A 24273-nucleotide genomic window follows, 5' to 3' on the forward strand; every position below is an offset into this window, starting at 1 on the left:
CTCCCTATCTCTCCTATATAATTCTCCTCTTCTCTGCCTCTTGGTTCAAGGAAGCTTAGAAAAGCTATCCTTATTAAGGATAAATGATGAGTTTCTGTAAGAAGACGGTACACTCATTACTCTCTCTCTCTCAATCCACAAGCACAAGCGATTACCCATCCCACCACCACCACCATTGCCGGCATATTCCTTCCATCTCTGGTTGCTTTTGTTTGATTGCCGGAGACACCCCAAAAAACCCCAATGTAGTTGTACTAGAGTCGGCCACAATTAAGCCCACTTCCACCCCTGTCGCCTGCAAGAAAGATTCAACCACTTTTGTCAGCAATGGATCGTGCACAGAGAGCTTAGGGTTCGAGAGCTCTGATTATTTAATGGAGGAGTCGTTGAAGGAAGAGGAATTGTGGTGGTCTAAATCAACGTCTGTACGATCCAGGTGGAAGACGACCGTGGAGAAGATTAGGACGCAGGAAACCAATTTCCCTCCTCCCCTGCCTTCTTTAAACCAGAACGGCCAGCCCAGCTTCTATCTCAAGCCGCTGCGGAGGAACGGGAGGCTGGAACTCACTGAGGTTAGGATCGAACGTCCTGATATCTTCAAGGCCTCCCGTCAGGATGGTAGATTGAGGTTGCAACTCGTCAAATCAGAACCACAGCATCCCTCTCCACCATATCAGGACTGTGACCAATTGGAGGAACAAGAGCCATTGCCACTTTCTTCTCCTCCTCCTCCTCCTCCTCCTCCTCCTCATCATCATCATCATCATCAGCAAGAAAAGGAAGAAGAAATTATTGGAAAACAAGGCGAAGATGAAATCAGTGAAGAGGAAGAAGAAGAAGAAGGGAGGAGACTGAGGCAGTGGAACTTGGAGGGAATCAGGTGGCGGTGTCAGGAAATGAATAATCACAGGCCTCACCACCACCTCCTATATGGTGCCACTATTGTGTAACACTCACTGAAGATCTCCATCTGATCAACCAACTTTGGAAAAGAGAGTGGGACAGCTTCTCTCCCCTGCTCTTGTAAAGACTCTTAAGGGACTTAATAGAACTCATCCTTAAAAGTTAGTCAAGTCCTATTAGTTTTTAAGGATGAGTTTTACCCAAATCCCACCAATGATGGCAGGTGTGTCAATGATGGATTTGAGTTGCCTATATTTGAGATAAGAAAGATAACCACGGGGCTCTCTTCTCTTTGGAAGCTCACAGTTCTGCAAGAAAAGGAAAGTGGGCATAGCGTAGAAGGAGTTTACAGTTGAAGAGTGCTCATTGGCTACACATCATTAGCTACTCATGAGTCAATGACTTCATATGATTGAGAACCCCTAGAAACCCCATCAGTTCCTAATTCCAAATTCCCAATGTACTCTTTTGGGAGTGACAAGTCAGAAAGCTGGGTCCCGAAACATGGGTTGCAAGCATTGCAGTTGTTGCCTAGGCCCATTTTGTGCTACACTGAGAATGAAACATTGCTCTTCACCAAAAAAAAATGAAACATTGTTTACGTTATAGAGTAGGTTTTTGTACTGTAGGAGGCAAAAATGGTATTATATATCATAAATGAAAATAATATATAATATTTACACTCTAGGTATTATGTTGAAAATATTATCGTAAAAAATAATTAAATCTTAAAAGTAATAAGTTTCATCTCCTACAAGGATTAAAAACTTGAATTGAGATGTAGATCAATCATGAACGATTTCAATTTGGATTGGATATGAATCAATTAGAACTGGTGAAGGATTCAATCACAACCAATCCGAATAAGTATTAACCCTAATACATTGATCGGTTAGTGATCTTATCCTGATTTTTAAAACATTGATCCCTTATACTTACGGGATTCCTAGAAATTTGAAAAGAAGACTGCATATCCAAAAAATAAAAATAAAATTGCAATGTTGAAATTGTTCCGAATATGGTGGGGTGTTTGGTGAGAACTCCATTTTTTTTCTTTTTTTTAGAAGCCTCTTAGTTTAGACATGTTTACCATCCAATGATTTTTAGGTATAAAAGAAGGGTTCAAGTTTTCCTCAAGCAGTCAAGCAACAACTAAGGAGAAATTCCTTCATCGATAGTATTAATAGGGGTGAGTTAGAAGAATGTTTCTTCGGATGATCGTTTCTTTGCATATGTTGATTACAGTGAAGCTGAGAAAGTCAATCGAGCAACTTTTTTTTTTTTTTTTTTTGGTTATGGGTCAATTGAGCACCTTGCCTCTCTGCTTTGATTGGATTAGTATCATTAGGGCAATGGGGTAATTTAGACCTTCGACTAATAGGAAGAGTAATGATGACCTTAGATTCCTTAGTGAATTTTTCTCCCTGGGAGAATTAAAACTCTCATAAAAGGAGCTCATGGTTATGAGTTTGCAAAGAGGAATGCTATGTAGACTGAAAGGGATGCACGAGTGATTGAGAATGCTTGGATTAGTAGTGGATCGACCAAGGAATCTGTATTTTTTTAAAATAAAAATTACATAAAAAAGGAAAAAGTTGATCACTTGTCTCTTCTGTTGAGAACTGGTGGACTTACCTTCAAAAGGATTGTTAATTTTTAGGGATTATATGGGGATATTTTCAAAAATGGTATCTAGCTTGTTTTTTAAATCTTTAAATTGATAGTGATGGGTGTTATTAGGTTTCCAAGGAATTCTTTGTCCACAGAGAGAACAATGAAGAAGAAAGCAATTAATCATATTCTCCATTGCTAGTGAAGACGCTCTCATCTCATCTTGGATGTAAGCACCTTGCCAAATCACATATATCTTTGTGTTGTGGTTGTTTGACTGCTCTTTCATTTGTTTCGTTTGTGTTATGCATTAAAGGTTTCAATCTCTACACCCCTCCCCCTCTTGCTGCAACTCCCCCTTCCCTTGACCCATTTCCAAACCTGCAACTCCCCCCTTCCCAACCTTCAAGTATGACACCCTCAAGTATTTGTTTTCCATATTCCCCTTGATGAAGGGTTTGTTATCTTTACAACCTTCTGTTTAGGTTTTCTTTTACGCCGTGAGGCAACCTTTTCTTCTGTGCTGTTATCTACCCTTACCACATCAACCTTCACTATGTGATGATCAGATGTCCCTTTGGATGACATAACAGAGTAAGATCCAGGAACAAACTTGTATAGTGAGCCTGGTGATGCCAATATATAATCCACTCTTGTCCCATACTTGCATGTCCCTTGCACATCTGCGATGGTGGAAGTCATATTACTACAAACATTTAATGAGGGGTATGTTCTAAACCCATATGACTAAACTTAGTTAACCCAGGGAGTCTTACTTTGGCCTTTGGCAATTATAACAACTGATTCGCATTCGCCTGAAAAGTCCTTGGAATCTACATATTGCTTCCTCTTCAAGAACTTCATCACATCAACCTTTGGTGTCGGCTTTCCAATCTCCTCATAGTACTACAATATAATGAATGTCTAATTAAGTATTAATCTAGTAGTGATAAATTGGTAACAAAACCAAAATTTGAATGAATTTCTACCTTCTTAATATCTGACCATCTCTCTACAGAGTAGTCTGTTTCATCCAGGGAGTTGAGGCCTCCGGCTAAGATATGATGCTGATCATTTGATTGGATAATTGTATTTATCTGCTTCATCCTCCAGTTCTCATCCAAATGATCAAGATGAGTGCAATAGAAGTTAATTTCGCCAGCCTGGGGCACATCAATTGTCGCCTTTAGCACATTCCTGTATCAATTTTAACACACCAAAATGGAGCTTAAAGAGTGTCATCTAGAATTTCAAGAATCATAGAAGTATGAAATTTGTTTGTAATAGAAATAGTTCTGAGACTGTAAAAATGGATGCCATATGCAGTTACTGACCACAATTCCTCAGTTTGGTGTGGTGCTTGTATATTTGTGGAGAAATGGATCATGTTTCATATAACAGATGGAAAAAGAATAAGGGAGGGGATAGAAAAGAAGACGAAAGCAGAAGCAGCTTCATCAGCTACTGCCATTGTAGTTGGGTGAAGGCTTAATGATCATTAGTGATGGTGCTGTTGTACTTCAGTGAGAAGATTCTCAAAGTATGCGAGCTTTTCAGATCAGATATTCATAGAAAATCAACCAAAACAAGAAAAAATTATTTCAGGTTATGCAAAAGAGACGCAGTTACTAAAATGGGGCTAAAAGATAAGGGGGAAAAGACTTTACGCTGAAGTAAAAGACCACTACTCATCTCTCAACTATATGGATTTTTTATGTAATTTCTTGCCTAAATCATCCACCAGATCCAGGTCCTCAAATTTTGCATAATTAGCTGATCAGAATTGAAGTTCTGGTGGTCTATCACAAGCTAAAGTGAAATAGGTGTCACCCTTTTCCCAGGTTGATTACCAACTTCCTGGCCTTAGGTGAGCTAATAGAGCTGTGTGTTCCTAACCATGGCAAAATAGACATCTGAGATGACAGGAAGCTCTAACAGACTCTAGTTGAGGCTGAATCTTTCTTATTTTCCGCTTGTCGTGTTGGTTTGCTAAAGAAAAATACTAACAACCCAAATAAGGGATAGGATGCAAGAAACAAGAGTGAAAACAGAGCTGTAACTTGGTGGTTGAGTAGCTCTGCAACTCTTTTCTTCCTTCTCTTTCCTCTTCAATTTTATAAAATTGGTGAAAGGGTAGGTTATGTAGGGGAAACCATGGAAGTTAAATTGAGCAAACAGAACTCCTAATCTGCTAACTTGGAGTTAGCGTCCTTCTTTCCCTTTTAGTTTCCCTTGTTCATTTATTTAATTTTGGGTCAAACAGATAATTAAACAGAGGAAAGTAACCAAAACAGAGGACATGAATGGAAGAAGGACTATTTCTGGAGAAGGAAAAGGATGTGCACCTGAAGTCTGTATCGTCGAAAATTTTCCGAACTTGCCATTTCTTAATTGGCCATTTGGACAGGATAGCATTTCCATACTCAGGAGCCCAGCTCTCTGCGAATGCATATGTCATACCCAAGGCAGTAGCCAAGTCTGATAGAGGTTTCATGCCTTTCTCTTCCTCTGCTTTCACATCTTGAAGAGCTAATATATCTGCATCCACTTCCCTCAGGACTTCCAGAATGGATCTACGGCTTCTCAGGCTCTCAGAAACTCTATCAGTGATAATCATATTGGTGGAGAAGCTCACACTGGATCTCAGAGGAGCTTTGCCTTTCTGGTTCCTGCTTGTAATCGTGCTCGACGAAGAAGGTCCCTCACCTTTCTCTTCTGCAAAACTCGATTGTCTACTGCGCACTAATGAGATTTCATTGTCTGGGAGATTGATGGAGACCCTCAATTTTGATTTGGCGAACCTCTGTTGCTTGGTAGCATGGTCAGGACTGTTCATGGAGTTGGGATGCAGGGGAGATTGCTTGAGTATGCTCTTGGGACGATCATTTACAGACTTGGATCGGATATCAATCTCCATAGAACGCCTGACCTTGAGATAATCTTCTTCCCCATAATCAAAGATAACAGATTTCTCAGACTGTGGGATAGCAGGAGCCATGGAGAACAAGGCCGCATTGAAAGTCGCAAGTCGAATTGGCCTCTCCAATTTAGTAGAATTGCCCAGTTGACCATTTTGGTGGATGGGTTCATCTTTCTTCTTAGAAGATCTTAGGTTGCATTTCCCAAACCTCCTGATGACGATTTTGATCTTCGAACGCCGCCGTATTGGCCAGTATAGTCTGGAGCAGAGTCGCCGGAGTTTATGGCTGAGGATGCTTAGCATTTGAGAAAACTGGGAATTGCAGGAAATCAATTAAGAGTAGTCCCTCTTGAATCTTGATTACATAAAAAAGAGGAAGATTGGTTGTTTTTTTTCCAATAATGTCTTTGTTTCTGTAGTACTCAGACATGAATTAAATGTGAAAGTAAGATTAGACTGATTAGCTTAGTTTTAACGATCATGGCTGGAAAGGAAAAGAGGGGAGTGGAGAGGAGAGGACGGAGCCTTCTGAGAAATAAGGTTGGTCGTTATTTGGCAGACAAAGAAGGGTTCAAAAGGGCTGGTGGGTTTTTCTGAGAAGTGGTGGAGATAGAAAAGGAGTCAGAGAAAGAGAGAGGAGAGAGAGAAGAGAGAGAGAGAGAGAAGAGAGAGAGAGAGAGAGAGAGAGAGAGAGAGAGAGAAGCAAAGAGATCCCAACTGCTCCAAGGAGACCTTAACAACTCCAATATCAATCCATGCAACTCAAATTCTTGTTTGGAAAGCCACGCCACCCAAAACCCGGCGTACCAAACTCCTGAATGCAAGCACCCAAGTGGACCTTCAACCCAGAATATTACTTGATCTGGGTTCTTTGTGCTTTTCTGCTTTCTCTCCCTCGGCATATAATTAATCCCTTTAAAGCTTTCTAAAGTTTTCGACATGACTTCCACGAATCCCTTTACTTCATAAAGATTCTCCCGAAGTTAAAGCTATTACATTTCTATATAGATCTCCTAAAGGAAGCTTGATCTCTGACCAGTACCCAACTACCCATTTCAAGAGTCCATGGAGGGTCTGTGATTTCAATTTGGAATAATTGAATGAGTCTCTCTGATTAGACAATAATGAAGACAATAATAATAAAATTTTGATAGCAAACGTCAAGATTGACGAATGTAGTTTTGGCTATATCCATATTCCATGGTGGTTTCGTTGGAAATGTAAATTAAGTAATACAAAAGTGGCTGCTTTTGATTTGTTTATTTTTCTGTTTAGTGTAGGTTTGAGCTGGACTTGCTTTACAAAAGGAGATGACAAATACAAATTTGGTTATAGGGCCGTTGAGATCTCAGCAAAAGGCTAGCGTTTCTCACTTGTTATTCCCTTTGGATGCTTCTTCTTGTTGGTTCCTTCCTATTTTCATCAATTGTAGTCAAATCATAATTAAAGCTAAAGAAAAGGATTAGGAATCGTACAGCTCTGAAATATTAGAAATATCTGAATTATTGAACTACAGAAATATGGAAGCTTTGAGAGATCACAGAAGAAACAAGGTTGACTTCTAGGAGGAGATTGATCCAGTGTGATTGACCACCAAAAGCTGCTCTTAATTTAATTTTTGGGCTTCAGGAATCTCCATTATTGATTTGGAAGCTCCCACCACCAATCAATAAGCCCTTTTCACTTTGTCTTCCAGTGATGGCTGTGGAACACTAGTCCCACCCATCAAACCCAAATCCCAGTTGATGAACAGAAGGTCCCACACCAGCTGTTTCAAGGTCTGCAACTACTGCTTAGATCTTTTACCCACTGGAGCTCTTTAGCTCCTCTGTTTCTGCAGATGATGGAGTATGGCTTCTGGGTTTTCAATCACCTCTCCTATTCCTTACTGTGTCTGCGAACCTTGGAAAGGTGATTTTGTCTTTCACAATGCAAGACGATATTTTGGGATTTGCCTCGAAAACTTTGGTTCTGGAGTTTAAAGTTCACTCAGGTTGAAAGCTTTCACTATTTCATCTACGGCCCAACACAATACTAGTTTTCATAAAGGGCTGAATTGAAATTGTACAAGCTTTCAACTAACCCAGCTTTTCAGGTGGAGAACAGAAATAACTAGGGTTCCTCATGGTAATCCCCATCTGGAATGTTATAGAAGAAAATTTCTATGAAAAGTTATCCAGTGTCGAAGATCACAAAAGGTCTGCACCCAAAAAAAAAAATTGTTCGAAATGGTTTCAAGGTTAATAACAAATAGAACCTCACAAATTCCCTTGGAAACATCTCATTCCGGTAGCGCTGGTGGATTGATAACTTGGACCTCTGAGCTGACAACCACCTTCTGAGCTGCTGCTTGCCCTCAATTATGATACTCTGGTCTTATGTGTAGAGGTGATCAATGCTTTTCCTTCATAACTACCAAACAAAGTAACTAAAAGATTTGATGTTGAACCATCAGTTCCACTTGAATCAAAGAAACCAACAGAAGTATTTTCCCTTCTAGTTTTTCGCTCCTCAATAATAGACTCATCTGTTTCTGAGCAGTAGTTTCTTCTCACCTGTTTCACAGGCTTATCAGCGACGACAAACTTGTTACCATCATGTTCTCTCTCAGGGAAGCCTGCCCGAACTGAATACACATAATGTAAGATTAAGGACGGACTTCCATAAATACTTTAAAAAATGCAGAATTCATGCTGAGTTCCATTTACATGTAAAGCATGCAGATTCTCCAATGAGCATAAACTTTTTCAGTAAATATGATGTAGCACTTATAAACATGAATCTTTTATTCAAGAGGAACTCTTCACAATTTTGACTTCTTCCTTTTTGATAGGTAAATGCTAGAGTTCAAAGACAAAGTATAACAACAGACCAAAGCCAAGGGCTGTCATAAGGAGAATCCCTCTGAACTCCCACCCCCATCTAGCCAACTCATCTGCTAAATTGGGAAAGTATTTTTAGAATGAATGCAGTAGAAGTACACCATTGGTGGATCAAAGTTGTAACCTCAACTATAAAGTTCAACTGTAGGGAAATTATTTTTTTTTTTTTTATTTTAAAAAGAGTGTATGCAATTGAAGTTTCATAAAATGTAGAAACAATGTCCTTTATTGAAGATCTTCACTACCCAAGTAAGATTCATAAGGGTAAAGACTACCCATCAGAGCATTTGCTACGAGAACTATTGAATCAAGAAACAAATCCAAGGAAGAAAGGCACCCACAGGAGAGATGTGAGTTTATTTTCATTTTGTAATTCCATTCCTAATATTTTAAAACTTTATTGAAGACAAAGAAGGCGCCAAATTTGGAAGGAAAAAAATTCCTCTTTAGATGAGGAAGATCGATACACACTACATCTGGAGAGGTAATCAACTATTTCAGTTATACTCTAATTGCATCAAGGGAAGATCATGCAAGTATTAAATGATAATCACAGAAAATCAAAGGCTAACCTCCAAATTTCAGAATACAAGGAACAAAACTTTTAGGATTCCCTCTTCTGCAATCAGGGAACTTAAGTAGATCAAAACAAAAGGTTTTTCTCATAGACCAAGTCAACCACATTGGGTCAAATGAACCTAATAATACTTGATAAAGCCACTAAATATTTTTTTCCCTTTCAAATCACCTAATTTTTAAGCACAATAATCTACAAATCTACAAGAAATAGCAGAACTGCAGAAACTGAAACCTATTCACAATCCAGAAAACACAATAAACAAAAAGAAGAAAATCACACACAACCGCAAAACACAAGGATTTACGTGGTCGGCTAGGTGCCTACATCCACGGGAGAGATAGGAGCAGTTTTCACTAACAATGGAGAAAGGATTACACGTTCTCTTCCTCAAGCCTTTCTGTGTTTACAAAGAATTCCCAATAACTCTAATGACCTCCCATTGCAACAATTTATAAAGGTACAAATTTTCTGAATCCTATCTAAACCCTAAGCTTTTAATAACCCTCCGGAGGCAGCCCACAAACCCCGTACACAGAATACAAGACATCAACCCTCAACAGGAACATCAAAAGAATATTCCGAAGAACAGAAGCACGTCATTTTATGAAAATGGCTCTCACAAATCACAAGATTGAATTTAACATATTTTGCAGATGAACTAAAACAGAATTCAAGGATCTAGTGCATTTTTTTCCCCCATTAATGACAATTCCAGAATGAACATACTGAATAATAACATGATCTTGCAATAGTCGAGGCCAGCAGTCAGATTATCCCGACACCAACACCAATTCTTAAATGCTGTTCTCACTTAGAACAAGATATGCAGAAAGAGTAGAATGTCTATTCTCAGGATATAAAGATGGTCATCGACATAGATGAAATTCTAGGTTCTCTCTGACACAAACGATTAAAAGGGTTTAGAAATAAGCCTCCAAAAAATGTGCATAAGAGTCTTCATACCGAAAAATAGCATCCAGACTTCAGAGAGCTTATTGAGGTATTATGGCATCAGAGTTTGTCAAGGTTACCTCCAAAAAAGTGAAGGAGAATGGAAGCTGCTACAGTGACGTTGATGGATGTAAACAAAGAAATCACATATCTTACATTCCTTAGAAAAGGCCAGTCCCCTGCAAGAAGTAAAATCAAATAAATTGCTTTTCAAGAAGGAACAACTCTCAATGTAAGTACTAAGTACCTCATTGCCAAGCAGGAAAGCAGTACTTTTTTTCTGAAAGGATGTTGATTCACAGAAACAGCTCCATCAGTAATTTCTACACCACAAATATCACAATCTTTCTCCTGAGGTTCCAAATAGTCTATTCAACAATTGGATCCAATTAGGGTTACGAAATGCATAGAAACGGAAATGAAACGAGCATTGAAATAATGAAAATGACGAAAAAGAGAAGGAAGAAGAGGACATACCAGATCTTAAGGTAAACTTGGGCGTTGGAGAGAGAATGGAAATGACGGAATCGGAGATGAGAAGTGGAGCCATGACTCCCGAAGGCGTTGAAGTCGCGGCGGCCCACCAGTATCAGTTCCGATACCCCGAAAGCCGTCGCGATCCGAGCCATCGTTCCCAACACCCTGCTCTCCCACCTCGCCGCCATCTCTGCCCGATCTTCGCAACCTCTCAGCTTTCCTCCGTTCCTAGAAGATGGTGGTGGCTGGTCGGTCGGTCGCCCAGGAAAAAAAAACAAAATGCGTCGACAGCAGGGTTCGAACCTGCGCGGGCGAAGCCCAACAGATTTCAAGTCTGTCTCCTTGACCACTCGGACATATCGACCAGCTGTTGATAAGGTTTAAAGTAATTAGTAATACTTAATAGTGGAGTTAAGCCACTAACCGATATTGGCTCAGGATGTCCCTTTTGTACCTTTTTTGTTCCTAATCCAAGAATGAACTAACATCTAAAGCTAAAGAGCTTATCACCATGGTATGGAAGGATATTTCTTCATTTGGTCATGTAATAAACGTTTTAATCCTTAAGGAGTGTTTGTTGACTTATGCAAATATAATCAAGAGTCATAATGCAAGAGACTCCACTCCAATCTTATTATAATTGAATTAAAATGAAACAATTCTGGTTTGGTACAATTCAACTCAATTCAATTCAATTCAAGCTTATTCTAACTAAATGGGATTACATGGATCTTTTTTCTCCGATCAGTTTTCACAAAGTTGTATTTGTTAATAGCCCTAAAACTATACATATATTTTCTCACCATTTTTCTTATCGTCATTTTTTGCCCACCCTTGGCTCTTTTAACTCTTTCAAATTAAGTCAAATCATCACTCCATATTAGAGTATTTAGAGACCTTTGTTGCACATGTCTATGCCACCTCAAATGACTTTCTTATAACTTATCATTTTTTTTCTTATCACTTGTCCATCTGAACATCCTCATTTTAATTACATTAAGTTTGTATATATGTTGTTTCTTTACTACCCAACATTCAACTCCATGCATTTTACCAATAAAAAAAACTCCATACATCATTGTTGGTCGTATAATTGTCTTATAAAATTTTCATTTTAAGTTTTAAAAGAATAAATGTATCACATAATAGTCTAGATGCATTTCTCCACTTCTTCTGCCATATTCTAATTATGTGCGCAACATCTTCTATATTTTTTTTTTCTTTTTTTTTTTTATTTATGATTGAACCTAGGTGCCTTTAATTTTCATTTTGTGCCATCTCCTATTATCAATCTTCACCTCTTGCTTTTAGTTCTATTGTTATTAAAGTTACCCATCATATATATATCCCTGTTTTTGTTCTATTTATTTTAAAACAGTTAAATTGTAAGGTTGTTCTCTGTAATTATAACTTGGCATATATACATTATTATGTTTTATCCATCAAAACAATATCATTAGTAAAAAAAGCACATCCCCCAATTGATTTGATCTTTATTAAAAAATAATAATAATAAAAAATAAAAAATGATTTGTTCTTAAATGTCTTTTAGTCAATTCATTTATGATTTGTGCAAACAAATTTAGGTTTATAGTTGATGTTTATGTAATCCAGTTGTGATTGGAATTTACTATGCTCCTCCCCTCCCCCCGCTCTCAAGCAATTCTTACGCAACTCACTACACCATTAAACATACCTTATAGATCCTTTGAAGGCTTAACCTCATGAAGATTCCCGTCTCTAGTTTGAATTGGCAACTCTGCACCCTAATAATGGTATTGACCTTTACCAAAAAAAAAAAACAATGGTATTGACCAATTTAAACAAATCCATATTGGAGTTCTACGAACTGACCATCTAAACAAGATTACCATATAAAATAGGGGAAAAAGAATGTTGTTTGGTCATGTAGCCCCTAGTACCAGATATAACCCCTAGTACCAGATAAAACACCCCTTGGTGGATACCCCTACACATCGCCTCACAACCAAGGTTGCATTTTTGTCCCCATAAAATAAATAGCAAACAAGATCAGAATATCTCACAATAACATTTGACACCATATTTCACCTCCTACAAACCTACACTAAAAAAAAATGTCAACAAGTAAAAAAAAATTTCAAATGAAAGTTCTACTTGTAGTATTTTACATGAAAACATACAGTCATAGGCTCCGTTTGGTTGCAAGGGGAACTAAAGGGAAGAGGATTGAAATTTTCATACTATAAAAGAAACGTTTATAATCATTACCCTATGTGACTATATCATTAACTTAAAATCATTCCATAATTGGTTATTAAATTTCATTTAACTTTGCATCCAAAACCTTTGCTATAATATATAAAATAAAAATTACATGTAAAATGTATGGTTAAAATATGAAGTAATCTATACAAATCACATCAAGTAATGATTATAAAAGTTTCTTTTTTAAGTATGAACATTTCACTTCCTTCCCTTTAAATACCCCTTGCAACCAAACATAGCATTTAGGTTAAAATTTTCCATGTAAAATTCACCTGTTTCTCAATATCTTTTTTTGTAATTTTCTTTTACGAAACTCGTTTTTTCACATTAAAAGAAAAGGCAATCTTTTTTTTTTTTTTTTTTCTCCTCTCCTTTTCATCCTCTTTTACATGGGGACAAACACAACATGTATTCTTGGAATATGAGTTGATACTTTTCATTGTTTTTATTACCTTAGAATGCATCACAAAAATGTATACCAAACGTAGCCTTAATTTTCAATGGGAAACAAAAGGAACCTAAGGAGAGAGAAATAATAAAAAGGCACTTAAGCTAAAGCTTTTCTGGACATGTTTAAGATTCAGAAAAGATCCTGAGCTTCCTAATTAATGTCCCTGGTCATCTGGTTCATCTGATCTTCATATGACAAGTCAGACTATAGTTATGTGCCATTGGCCAAAAAAGCCACTTCCCATAAGAAAAATCAAGTGCATTCTACAGTCTACACCCACAGAGAGCCTATAAAAAATGGAAAATAATGTGACAATATAATAAAATAATTCAATATCAAGGACATGCAGTAAAGAGTTGAGAATCATGTAATACCTCAAACCATGTTACCAATCATGCATTTCATTATGAAGAAATTATTTTCATTAACTAGCAAGATAATTACAAAGTCGGCCAGGACATCCTCAAATGAAGCCTGGATTATCAACAGCCCACCATATTGCTTCAAAGGAGGAAAAATAAATAAATTTAATATGAAACAAATCATTTCCATTTACTCGTAAGAAAATTGCAGAGCTGGGCAGGACATCCTCAGATGAAAGCCTGCAATCATCTAAACATGGAAGACCTTTTGTTAATTATACATGTTGAGGCATGAGCCTCATGCATTGGATCCAGTATGATCCTCACCAGACCCTGCAGTGGCGGGAGCCTCGTGCACTGGTGGTATGCCCTTTTTTCGCACATCAAGGCAGGCTTCGCCACCTTGGGTGTGTGACAATCACATTAATCCTTAAACCTTCAATCAGGACTTCTTGGGTCTCCTCGTGATGGATTTCCCTGTATGTCACCATTCTATTTCGTGGATGTTAATCAAACTATTGTCAGCATCAGAGCCCAATAAGTTGCATCTGGAGATCCATTGTATTCAGAATCTAATCAGGCTTGGTGTACTCAAGAAGCATATGTGGTGACCTGTATATCTTCACAAGTGTCCAGTAAAGAACCTCCTCAACCTCAAGTTCGCCCTCTGCTCTTGCAGCATAGATATCCTCACAGATTGCTAGCAATCTACGTGTGGCAAACAAAAGCAATTTTTAGAAATCAAGAAGATGCAGACACAAGAATGCATTCTCAAGCTTTTCCCCAAAAATTTCTTGTTGTTGGGGGGGAGGAAGGTGAATTATAAATTCAAAATTTTAAGTTAGATCTGTCATATTTTGAGTGTATATAATGAAATGCACTAGTAAGATCATAAAGGTACTGTACCTCTCACAGGAAGGGAGGTTCTCAAAAGGTATTCTCATTCGCAGGTTAGAGCATTGAATCCTGATGAACCGACCAACTGCCAGCACGAAGGTAATGTAGAGACCCCATATACTGAACTTGCTAAGAGTTTCGCCGAGAATACCCTCTGCAAAAGGAAAAAATGAATGCAAAACCAAAACAGAGACGAGCTGAAATTATGTCAGCCTTTAGAAATAGAAACTGAGGTGCTTACAAACTTACGTGGTATTTCCTCAGAAACAATGACTGCCATGGGTCCTCGCAATCCTCCACATCCATTCAACTCTGATGCATCAATATCATGGAAAGACCACCATTTGGGACTCCCACTATTCACGAAAAGATCTCCACTGACCGATTCATTGATCTGTATGATTCTAATAGTTAGTGGTGTTTGCATCACAACAGAATCATAATATTGTAGGAAGCATATTAGATAGCCAGGAAACGTAGATGACCAAAGCTATGGTAGATGTATCTATACAAGGAAACTGAGGTATTTTTCAAGGAATAACCTGTTCTAAATTCCGTACTTCGGCAGAACCAGTCACCCGAAGATATTTTGGATAAACATTAGATATCCTAAAACTGTCAGTGATACCGTTGAGTACTTCCTTAATTTCCGATGGGTTTGGGAGATCCTCTTTTGGAACACTAAATTCATGCTTCACAACTTCCTTCCCTTTTGGTCTATCCCTCGTAAATACCCAGGAAAATGTAATATCCATGTACAAGTCGAGAGACTGAACAAATTTGGCCTGAACCACAGAGGGAACAAGCCACAAGGTACTTGCATCATCTTGGCAGCATATCAGTTGGATGTCATTCACGTCGTACGAATCCAAATAACCTTGAGGATCTAGATTAACATCAACATGTAGGTTGTCCCATGGGAGTCTTTCACAAAGGGTTGTTTGGTACAAGGTCAATCTTCCACCAGCTGTCTTAATGTCAATCTGAACACTTGCATCTTTAATAGGGTTTGCAATATTTGTTGGGTTACCACTGCTGTACATCTGCAAGTAAAATAGCAACAGTTTTTATACCACACTCAAATATACCACAGAAGGAAATGAATATATTATATTACTTTATTAAAATGTACCTATTATCCCATTTATGTGCATATAATAGAAAGATATCACGCCTTCAAGATCTTAGACACAAAAAATTGTAGTGTCAAACATTAGCAAGAGCTTTAGTTAATCCTTGTCAGATGGTTAGTCATGACTGACAATATGATGATGATTTTTAAATGGGTTCCAGTTTTTTATTTTTATTTTTGAAAAAAGAGATCAATATGTTACTCCCATAAACAGATATGATATTTTAATACTAAAAGGACAAGTTCATTATCCATATACTGGTTTATTTCTCCTTTCCAGAATAACCATACAAGGGCAAAAGCACACTAGCATTTCAAATCTACAATTGATACAGTTGTCACCTTGAAGCAGAAAGGAAACTATAAGTCTACTGAGATATATCAGGGTATTGGCAATAGCATAATCAGAAAATGATCTCTCATCGTATTCAAGTTAGAATGTCAAGATTGCAAGAGAACAAGAGAGCAAGGAGGGAGATGAGAGTAGAAAATTGAAGGAGAAGAGAAGGAGAGAAAATGGTGGTAGAATAGTGTGCGAGTATTGGACTACTATCACCTATATTGATTGACTTAGCCATTAATATAAAAAAATCACATACCTACCCCTCCATGCTAATATAAGAAGCTAAGATAGGTAGAAAAGGTAAATAGTACAACATAATATATCCCAATACCTAAATTACATGAACTCTGACACTCCTCAAGCTAGAGAATAATTGTCATACATTCCCAACTCGCATAGAAGGAACTGAGTTGATGATGGTGAGCCCTTTTGTGAAGATATTTTCCAACTGACTGATGTCCTCACAAAAGGAATGCATATGTAGTCAGAATCAATATTCTCTTTGATTAAGTGTCAGTCCACCTCAATATGATTTGTCCGGTCATGTTGCTTAGGATTGTGGGTTATACTTATGGCAACCTTGTTATCACAATAGAAGCATATAGGTGCCTCAGTTGCAAACCCCAATTCTTGGACCAGCCTTCTCAACCATAGGAGCTCATATACTCCATAATCCATAGCCCTAAATTCTACCTCTATACTTGATCTAGCCACATTTTACTCCTCCATGTGACCAAGTTACCACCCATAAATGTGCAATAGCCAGATGTATATCGTTTCTAAAAAACTGAACTAGCCCAATCAGCATCGGTGTAAACTTCTATCCCCAAAAGGTTGCACTTGGCATATAGTAGTCCTTTTCCTAGGGTGGACTTCAAGTACCTGAGGATGCGGTATACAACATCTAAGTGCCCACTCCTAGGAGCATACGTAAACTAACTCACCACCCCAACTATATAAGTGATATTTGGCTGAGTCAAAGAAAAATAAATCAATTTCCCCACTAGCCTCTGGTATTTCCTTGCATCATCAAGGGAAGGACGACAATCTTCTCCCAAGAGATTTTTCTGGTTTGCCCACTCTTATGATTCTGCCCAATAGGAGAGTTTGTTGGTTTGCAACCCAACATCCTTGTTTCTTTCAACAAGTCCATCACAAAATTTATTTAACAATATGTATTATCTTAGACCTTGACACTTCAATCCCCAAGAAATACTTTAAGGGCCCCAGATCTCAATCTCAAACCATTGGGCCAAGTAGATCTACAACCTAGCTATGTTAGCCCTATCATCTCCAGTCATGACAATGTCATCAACATAGACAATAAGGATTGTGATCAAAGTTTAGAGTATCACAATATATCGTATCGGCCGATACGTATCGGTATTTGTGGGTGTTGATATGATACAGTGAGATACACATCTCCTTTTTTAAATGTTTACTATATCCCACTGTATCGCCAATACGATGCGATACCATCGGTATCGGTGGGTATCGATACAATACGGTGAGATACGTAACTCTTTTTTAAAGGGTTTCTGTATCGCACCGTATTGGCTAATATGGTGCGATACAATGCAATACCATCGATACTTCTCTTAAGACCCCTATGTGGATTCATTCTCGAGATTTTGTCAACTTTTCTTACATTATTCTTTTTTTTTTTTCATTTTCTAAGAAATAACCATAACTATTTCGACTGGAGTCAATATTGTGCCTATATTCGGCAGGTGCACAACATCATCCTAGTTGCTCCTATTCTTGAATACCCTTCCAGCTATGAGTTTGAACCATCCCGACACTCTTTATGGCATTAGACTATTAATACATGTAAGAAACCTCATCATTTATAACAATTTCAATTGAATGCACTTATCTCATCATATAATGTTCTCTATTTTAGTGTTTATGCATGTTACATGTTATATATTGCTTATTTTTATATTATTTTTGCTCTAAAAGTTTATTTTTATGTGTATCTTAAGCATTTCTGTGCGTATCCTTTGTAACTTTGATGCAACACTAATGCCTAAAAATTGTAGAGGAGTAGGAGGTAACGCAAGTGACTGCTTCAAAAGAGAAAAAGAACTCACCACACAAAGGTGGGGAAATCCACCTAAGGGATAAGAAAACGAACTCAAGAAGAACTCTTCTTCTTAGAGGCCAAAGGCTCAAATTATGAACAAACTCCAAGTATTGCACTCCATTCACTGGTATAAGCTTATATAGATGAGCATGGAACAATGTTCCAAGCATAGGCAATTTCCAAGAATGAAATTAAGACTAATTGGAAAAACAAACATTGGGAAGACGAACAACTATCCAATGGGAAGGGACCTTGGGAACCTTGAAAGACATTTTCCACATCTTGAAGAGTCTAAAAATATAATGGTTGAAGTGCCCAAGAAGTTCTAGAACCGAATTTGAATGGAAGTTGGACTAAAAAGATGAATTCTGGAATTCTAAGTGTCTGCAGTTAGCCCAGACACATGATGAGCACAATAATGTGTGAAATCTTAGGGATATAAGTATACATTTTGCCCCACTTTGGATAGTACTACTTCTATTTTTCTTATCTTTTTTTAGTTTCCAAGTCTACAAGAGAAAGTGCTTAAAACGAATCAAGAACCGATCCAAGCTTGAACTAACTTGTCCAAAGGTGGGACCCACTCATTGGTACCACATCCTCTCTCCTACAAAATCCTGAAGATTATTCTCTCTCCTTGCCGCCTCACAAGATCTTGAAGATGCTATGCAGAGATTCCTTTCTGATTTAATCAAGATTGCAAGATATTGGTTAATATTGCAAGGAAGGAATAGAATTTGTTAATTTTAGAAACAGATTCTATCTTTACTCACACAATATCTCAGAGAATGAGGATTTTTACCAAGATTTAATTTTATTTTCTTTCTTTTTTTAAAGAAGACTTGTAAAAGGAAGCAAGCAAGACCAAAGCCCTATAAAAGCCCCTTCCTCCCCCCTCCTATTTATTATTATTCCCCTTAGTTTATTTTCTAGTTTATGCTTAGTTCTCTTCTCTCTCTCCCTCTCTCACTCTCTTTAGTTTTAGTTCTTCTTTATTTTTGCTTTAATCACTTTTGTAATAGCTTTTTATGTCAATTAATGCCAGCACTCTTTTTTTTTTTATTCAGCCTTTTATGTTTGTGATTTATGCAATTGAGTTGTAATTTTTAAAGTTATAGTTCTAGGCTTAGATCCAGGTGACAAGATCACAAGCCGTGGAGCATCTTTTTTTTTTCAAGTTCAGTTTTTTTTTTTCAAGATTTGTTTTCTCCAGGCCCAGAAATTTTAGATTTGGTTCATTTCAGATCTGGTTTTTAGGGTTGGCAGTATCTCAAATCACCCAAGCTTTCAAGTTCAAGCATTGATTCAGGTAGGTAGGCTTCTTCAATAGTCTTCTCTCCCCCCCTCATTCCCTCTTCTGACTACCCTTTATTTCTTAATTTAGGATTTTAATTTCAGTTGTTATATTATTGCTTGCCTTTTCTCCCAAGGTTCATGGCTAGTGTATGTCTTGGCTTTGCCCCTCCTAGCCATAAAACCATCATTTTATTGTTTTTATTTTAATTGTCTCTCTTTCCCTAAAGCCAAGTAGAGTAACCCTTGTAAGAGTGACTCTCTGGTCAAGTAGGGAAGCTCATATTATGATGCATCCCTCGGGCTAAGTAGAGAAACCTACTTGTGAGCCTCTCTCTAGCTTTATCCCCTTTCTTTTACTTTATTTTTATTTCAGTAATTTTTTTTTCCTTCATTGATTTTTAATTGCGTGGGTTGTTTATTTTCAGTTATTTATTTATTTAATTTTAATTGTGTGGCTTGCGTATTTAAATTCTCAGATGACGAATGGTTAGGACGTTATTTTAGATACATATGTTTAGGACGGTAATTAGAATTAGATTACAACCATTAATCGGTTCACTTTCGTATTATTAAAAGAAGCAAAAAAAAAAATAGTGGCTGCTCTCCCTGTGTTCGACCTGTAGCTACACTGATCCGTACGCTTACGGTTACATTTTAAAATCCTTAACAACACACTTTACCAAAATGGTCACAACTTCTTCTAGAAAATAGCAAATGATGCATTGTTTTTTTTTTTTTGGTTAAAAAATAGGCTTCTAGATCTTTCCATGCATATATGGCACGACTTCTAGTTCCTTCTAAGTTGATACAGATGTTGCCGTGAAGTTACCCCAAAATCCTGGACTGTAACTTTTATTTCCAGCTTCTACCTTTGGCTTTGGCTTGGGCTTGTGGGCTTATTGGACTGGGTTGTTGGCAATTTTAAAATGCTCCTACATCATACGCTTCTGCTATGAATAAACTCATCTCTAAGTTTTCTAGATTTTCTTCTTCATGATAGGGAGAAAGGTCATGACGTCCTTGTGCGCCACCAGGATCAAATGGGAACAAGATCACATCTCCATTTGATTTGTTGAATGCACAAAACTGGCCATGCAATTTGGTCACAAGTTATTTGATCATCTCCATTTTGATATACATGAACAAAATTGGTTCATATATGTCATTTTCAATTTGATCATATAACATATCCATATTTGGTTTATTGATGTTGCTCATGACACAAACAAACTTAACTCTAAGTGAAGGCGTAGACATCTTCAAAAATGGATCAACATACTCAACTTGAGGATCTAATGAACTCTTTGTCATATCAATCATGATGAACTTTGTCGTCGCCATTGCCTCCATCTGGGAATCTGAAAAAGAATCATTAGACACAAGAAATAATTCATGGTATTTATTTGTTGTCGCTCCCACTTTTTTATTGGATATGATTATCTCTGATTCTAGTGTGCTATGATTATGTGAGAAAATTCCAGCATCATTGTTCTCACACACCATGTTGAAAATATCGTCGTTCTTCACAATTTCATAAGCATCGTCAATGACAAGTACATATTCTGAAACAAATTCTCGTTCAAGTGTTTCAGAACTTTTATCTTCGTTGACTTCCTCATCCGGGTACTCATCGTACTTGAGAGGTTCTTGATAACAACGTCGAGGGAAACCACCTCCGTATGAGGCTTTACTTCGAGCATGACCAAAGGGGTTAACATCCTCTTCATTAGAAGAATCATGCTCCGAATCATGCAAATAATCATGTTCTAGAGATTCGAAGCATTGCAAATGCTCTTGCAATTGCTACACTTGTCTCCTTAAGTCATCCATCTCCACGTCTCTTAAGTCTCTTTCTCGAGTTGTTGGTGATTCAACGTTTGGTCCACATCTTTGACGACCTGCCATTGAACCAACGCTCTGATACCAACTTGATGCCGGAAAATTGTAGAGGAGTAGGAGGTAAAACAAGTGACTGCTTCAAAAGAGAAAAAGAACTCGTCACCCAAAGGAAATCCACCTAAGGGATAAGAGAACTCAAGAAGAACTACTTCTTCTTATAGGCCAAAGGCTCAAATTATGAATAAACTCCAAGTATTGCATTCCATTCACTGATATAAGCTTATATAGATGAGCATGGAACAACATTCCAAGCATAGGCAAATTCCGAGAATGAAATTAAGAATAATTGAAAAAGCAAACATAGGGAAGACGAACAACTATCCAATGGGAAAGGAACTTGGGAACCTTGAAAGGCATTTCCACATCTTGAAGAGTCTAAAAATATAATGGTTGAAGTGCCCAAGAAGTTATAGAACCAAATTTGAATGGAAGTTGGACTAAAAAGATGAATTCTGGAATTCTAAGTGTTTGTAGTCAGCTCAAACCAAAATGGCCATAACTTCTAAAAAATAGCAAATGATGCATCATTTTTTTTTTCGGTTTGAAAATAGACTTTTGGATCTTTCCATCCATATATGGCACGACTTCTAGTTCCTTCTAAGTTGATATAGGTGTTGCCGTGAAGTTACCCCAAAATCTTAGACTGTAACTTTTATTTCCAACTTCTATCCTTTAGCTTGGGCTTGTGGGCTTTTTGGACTGGGTTGTTGGCCCATTTGAAAATGCTCCTGCATCAGATACGATACAATACAATACAATACATTTATCAAAATCAACCAACCGATATGATACACGATACCAATACTTTAAACGTTGGTTGTGATGGTACTATTACCTTGCCGGGTAAATAGGTGTGGCCAGCATAATTGGAAATACCCATTCTTTAGAATAGCTTGTATAAACCTCTCAAACCAAGCCTTCGGAACTATGTGAGACCATATAGTGCCTTTTTTAGGAGACACTTTCCCATCATCTGAAGGGATTTGAAGCAAGTGGAGTCTACATGTACACTTCCTCTTATAAGTCACCATAGAGGAAATTGACCAAGGAAAGGAAAAGGTTACTTCTAAATCAGGGATAATAAATAAAATAGAAAACCCAAATAAAATTGTACATTGAAAAGACTTCAGGCATCACCGGAAGGATCGTAATCACATTCGTGAGCTGACAATTTTTTTGGATAGGGAGAAATATTGGAAGCAAATGGAAAAGGAACACCGAGTAGGATCAAAGAAACTAGCAGACTGATCATAAATAGATACAAATAGGTGCAAAAGGATTCTTTATATCCAATTGATACAATGGCCAATCTCTATTTGCTACCAATGATAAGGGAACTCTTATCGAATTATGCTTAGCCACGAGCAAATGTCTCTTAATAGTTAATCCCATATACCTGATTGTAACTTTTGGCCACTAACTTGGCCTTATACCCTCTCAACAACACCATCACACTTGAATGTGTAGTCTGTAGACCCATTTGCATCCAACTAGAACTCTCCCCTTGGGTAGATCAATCAATTTTCAATTACAGTTCTTCTCAAGTGCCATCATTTTCTCAGACATGGCTTGCTTCCACTTTGGGTCAAACATGGCTTCAGTGACATTCTTGGGAATGGAAATAGGAAAGGTGACAGTAAAAGCAACAACTGTAGGAGAGAATATCATAAGAAATAAACTGAGCTATAGGATTAGTGCAAACTCCCTTTTCCTTTCGAATAGAAATAGGAAAGTCTAACTCAGAAGGAAGAGAAAGAATGTTACCTAACTGAGGAGGACGGATCTCAGGATGGGGATCCAAAGAGGACTCTTGGCAGGTCTTCTTTCTCCTTGTTTTTTACACAAGTAACTCCTCATTTACAGAACAACCATTTGAATGATCACCAATATCAACAACATTCATTTCCCTTTTTTTTCTCAATATCAAGCATAAACGGAGGAATATGCAAGGGTAGAAGAAAAGGGGTGACATTAGCAACCTTTTCACTCCCACTATTCTCCCCTGAAGAGGATGCTAATGAGAAGCAAAGAAAGGTACAGATTCAAAGAATGTGACATCTTTGGAAAGAAGTCGCCTTTCGGGAAGAATGATGGCAGCACTTCTAGCCTTTGGTAGAGGGGGAATACCCAAGAAAAAGGCATTTAAGAACCTTGGGTCAGATTTTGTCCGAGTAGATTCATGAACATGGACATAACAAACACACCTAAACACCTTGGGGGGAAAAGAGAAAGCAGAAACCTAAGAAAACAAGGTTTTCAAAGGAGTTTTGGAACTAAGGAGTTTTGTGGGCATGCTGTTGATTAGGAATGCAGCAGTAAAAAGGGCATCAAATCAAAAAAATTTGAGGGACATGCATGCCAAATAGAAGACTCTTAGTGACTTCCAACAAATGATGTTTTTCCTCCCAGCTACTTCATTTTCTTGGGGTCTGTCAACACAACCTAGCTGATGGATGACGCCATTATTGGTTTAGATCTATTACCATGATGGGGATAAGAAAAATGACAATGTTTGCAAACATACATAGCTCACATTTAAAAACATAGGAAGAAGAAAAAGAAGAAAACAAATGAGATAACTCTTTCCTCATAACAACAAAAGAGGGATGGCCTAAACGTTGATGCCAAAGCATCACAGAATCCAAAGTACTGCTGCCACTACGTCTACACACACACAACTGAGCTGGAAAAAAAAATGTAATTACTAAAAAGAATGCTCTGATACCATGTGAGGTTATCAGAAACAGAAACCAGTAATAACAACCAAGAAGAAGAAGAGAGAAGAAGAGGGGAGACTGCCAAAGAGACCAACAGTTGATAGATAAGCAGTCCCCCTCCATCGTGTATATATATATATATATATATAATACAGCAGTTACAAAAGGCAATGACTAGAGACTTCCTCAGTCCTTGTGATAGAACAAAAGTCTAAATCGTAATCTAGTCTAACTAGGAAAGTAAATAAAACAAAAGTAAAACTCTAACACTAAGACTTCGTGGTTAATTATAACAAGAATATTGTACTGCAGGGGAAGGACAATAGTACCCCCTGGTACAACTTTTAACAACATAGTTTCAATCTAGATGGGGGGGGGGGGCACCATTTCTCCTCAGGTTCTCAAACCCATCCAATGGACAGTTTTCCGTCGTTCTTTTTGGGTACTAGAGATTTTCAAAAGACGAGACAAATTTTGCTTCCTCTAACATTACACAGCTGTAATTATGCACTTTCAAGG

The 24273-nt window shown here is 37.6% G+C and overlaps 4 protein-coding genes and 1 non-coding gene across 11 annotated transcripts in view; 1 reads left to right on the forward strand and 4 right to left on the reverse strand.

The window, feature by feature from the left end:
• Positions 1 to 1588, forward strand: LOC122058312 (protein FANTASTIC FOUR 1-like). Its single transcript, XM_042620939.1, has one exon. It carries the CDS (start codon positions 84 to 86, stop codon positions 948 to 950), a length of 867 nt encoding a protein of 288 aa, XP_042476873.1. The 5' UTR covers positions 1 to 83; the 3' UTR covers positions 951 to 1588.
• Positions 1589 to 2783: 1195 nt separating this feature from the next.
• LOC122056953 lies at positions 2784 to 7783 on the reverse strand. The gene is made up of 4 exons (XM_042618922.1): positions 4860 to 7783; positions 3504 to 3711; positions 3291 to 3420; positions 2784 to 3197 (listed from the first exon to the last, which is right to left on the reverse strand). The coding sequence occupies exons 1-4, from the start codon at positions 5735 to 5737 to the stop codon at positions 2935 to 2937; spliced, it is 1479 nt and encodes a 492-aa protein (XP_042474856.1). The 5' UTR covers positions 5738 to 7783; the 3' UTR covers positions 2784 to 2934.
• Positions 7784 to 7925: 142 nt separating this feature from the next.
• Positions 7926 to 10673, reverse strand: LOC122056954. 3 transcript variants are annotated; one of them, XM_042618925.1, is made up of 6 exons: positions 10325 to 10668; positions 10095 to 10215; positions 9928 to 10026; positions 9773 to 9793; positions 9634 to 9684; positions 7931 to 8060 (listed from the first exon to the last, which is right to left on the reverse strand). In XM_042618925.1, exons 1-6 carry the CDS (start codon positions 10395 to 10397, stop codon positions 8042 to 8044), a joined length of 384 nt encoding a protein of 127 aa, XP_042474859.1. In that variant the 5' UTR covers positions 10398 to 10668; the 3' UTR covers positions 7931 to 8041. The 3 variants fall into 3 exon arrangements, with proteins under 3 accessions (XP_042474860.1, XP_042474859.1, XP_042474858.1); XM_042618924.1 differs by having other exon boundaries at positions 8044 to 9684; positions 10325 to 10673; XM_042618926.1 differs by lacking the exons at positions 9634 to 9684; positions 9773 to 9793 and having other exon boundaries at positions 7926 to 8060; positions 10325 to 10661.
• Positions 10607 to 10688, reverse strand: TRNAS-UGA. Its single transcript has one exon. It is a non-coding gene; the product is annotated as a tRNA-Ser (tRNA).
• Positions 10689 to 13421: 2733 nt separating this feature from the next.
• LOC122057712 (piezo-type mechanosensitive ion channel homolog) overlaps positions 13422 to 24273 on the reverse strand; it is a 40417-nt gene continuing 29565 nt past the window's right edge. For all 5 annotated transcript variants that reach the window (XM_042619925.1, XM_042619926.1, XM_042619924.1 and 2 more), the window contains 4 exons: positions 14824 to 15324; positions 14531 to 14675; positions 14291 to 14435; positions 13422 to 14092 (listed from right to left, as the gene is read on the reverse strand). In XM_042619925.1, the coding sequence (XP_042475859.1) occupies positions 13957 to 14092; positions 14291 to 14435; positions 14531 to 14675; positions 14824 to 15324 (927 nt within the window). In that variant the 3' untranslated portion in view covers positions 13422 to 13956. The remainder of the gene's footprint in view (positions 14093 to 14290; positions 14436 to 14530; positions 14676 to 14823; positions 15325 to 24273) is intronic.

The sequence above is a fragment of the Macadamia integrifolia genome, chromosome 12 (assembly GCF_013358625.1).
Source record: "Macadamia integrifolia cultivar HAES 741 chromosome 12, SCU_Mint_v3, whole genome shotgun sequence".
Lineage (NCBI taxonomy): Eukaryota > Viridiplantae > Streptophyta > Magnoliopsida > Proteales > Proteaceae > Macadamia > Macadamia integrifolia.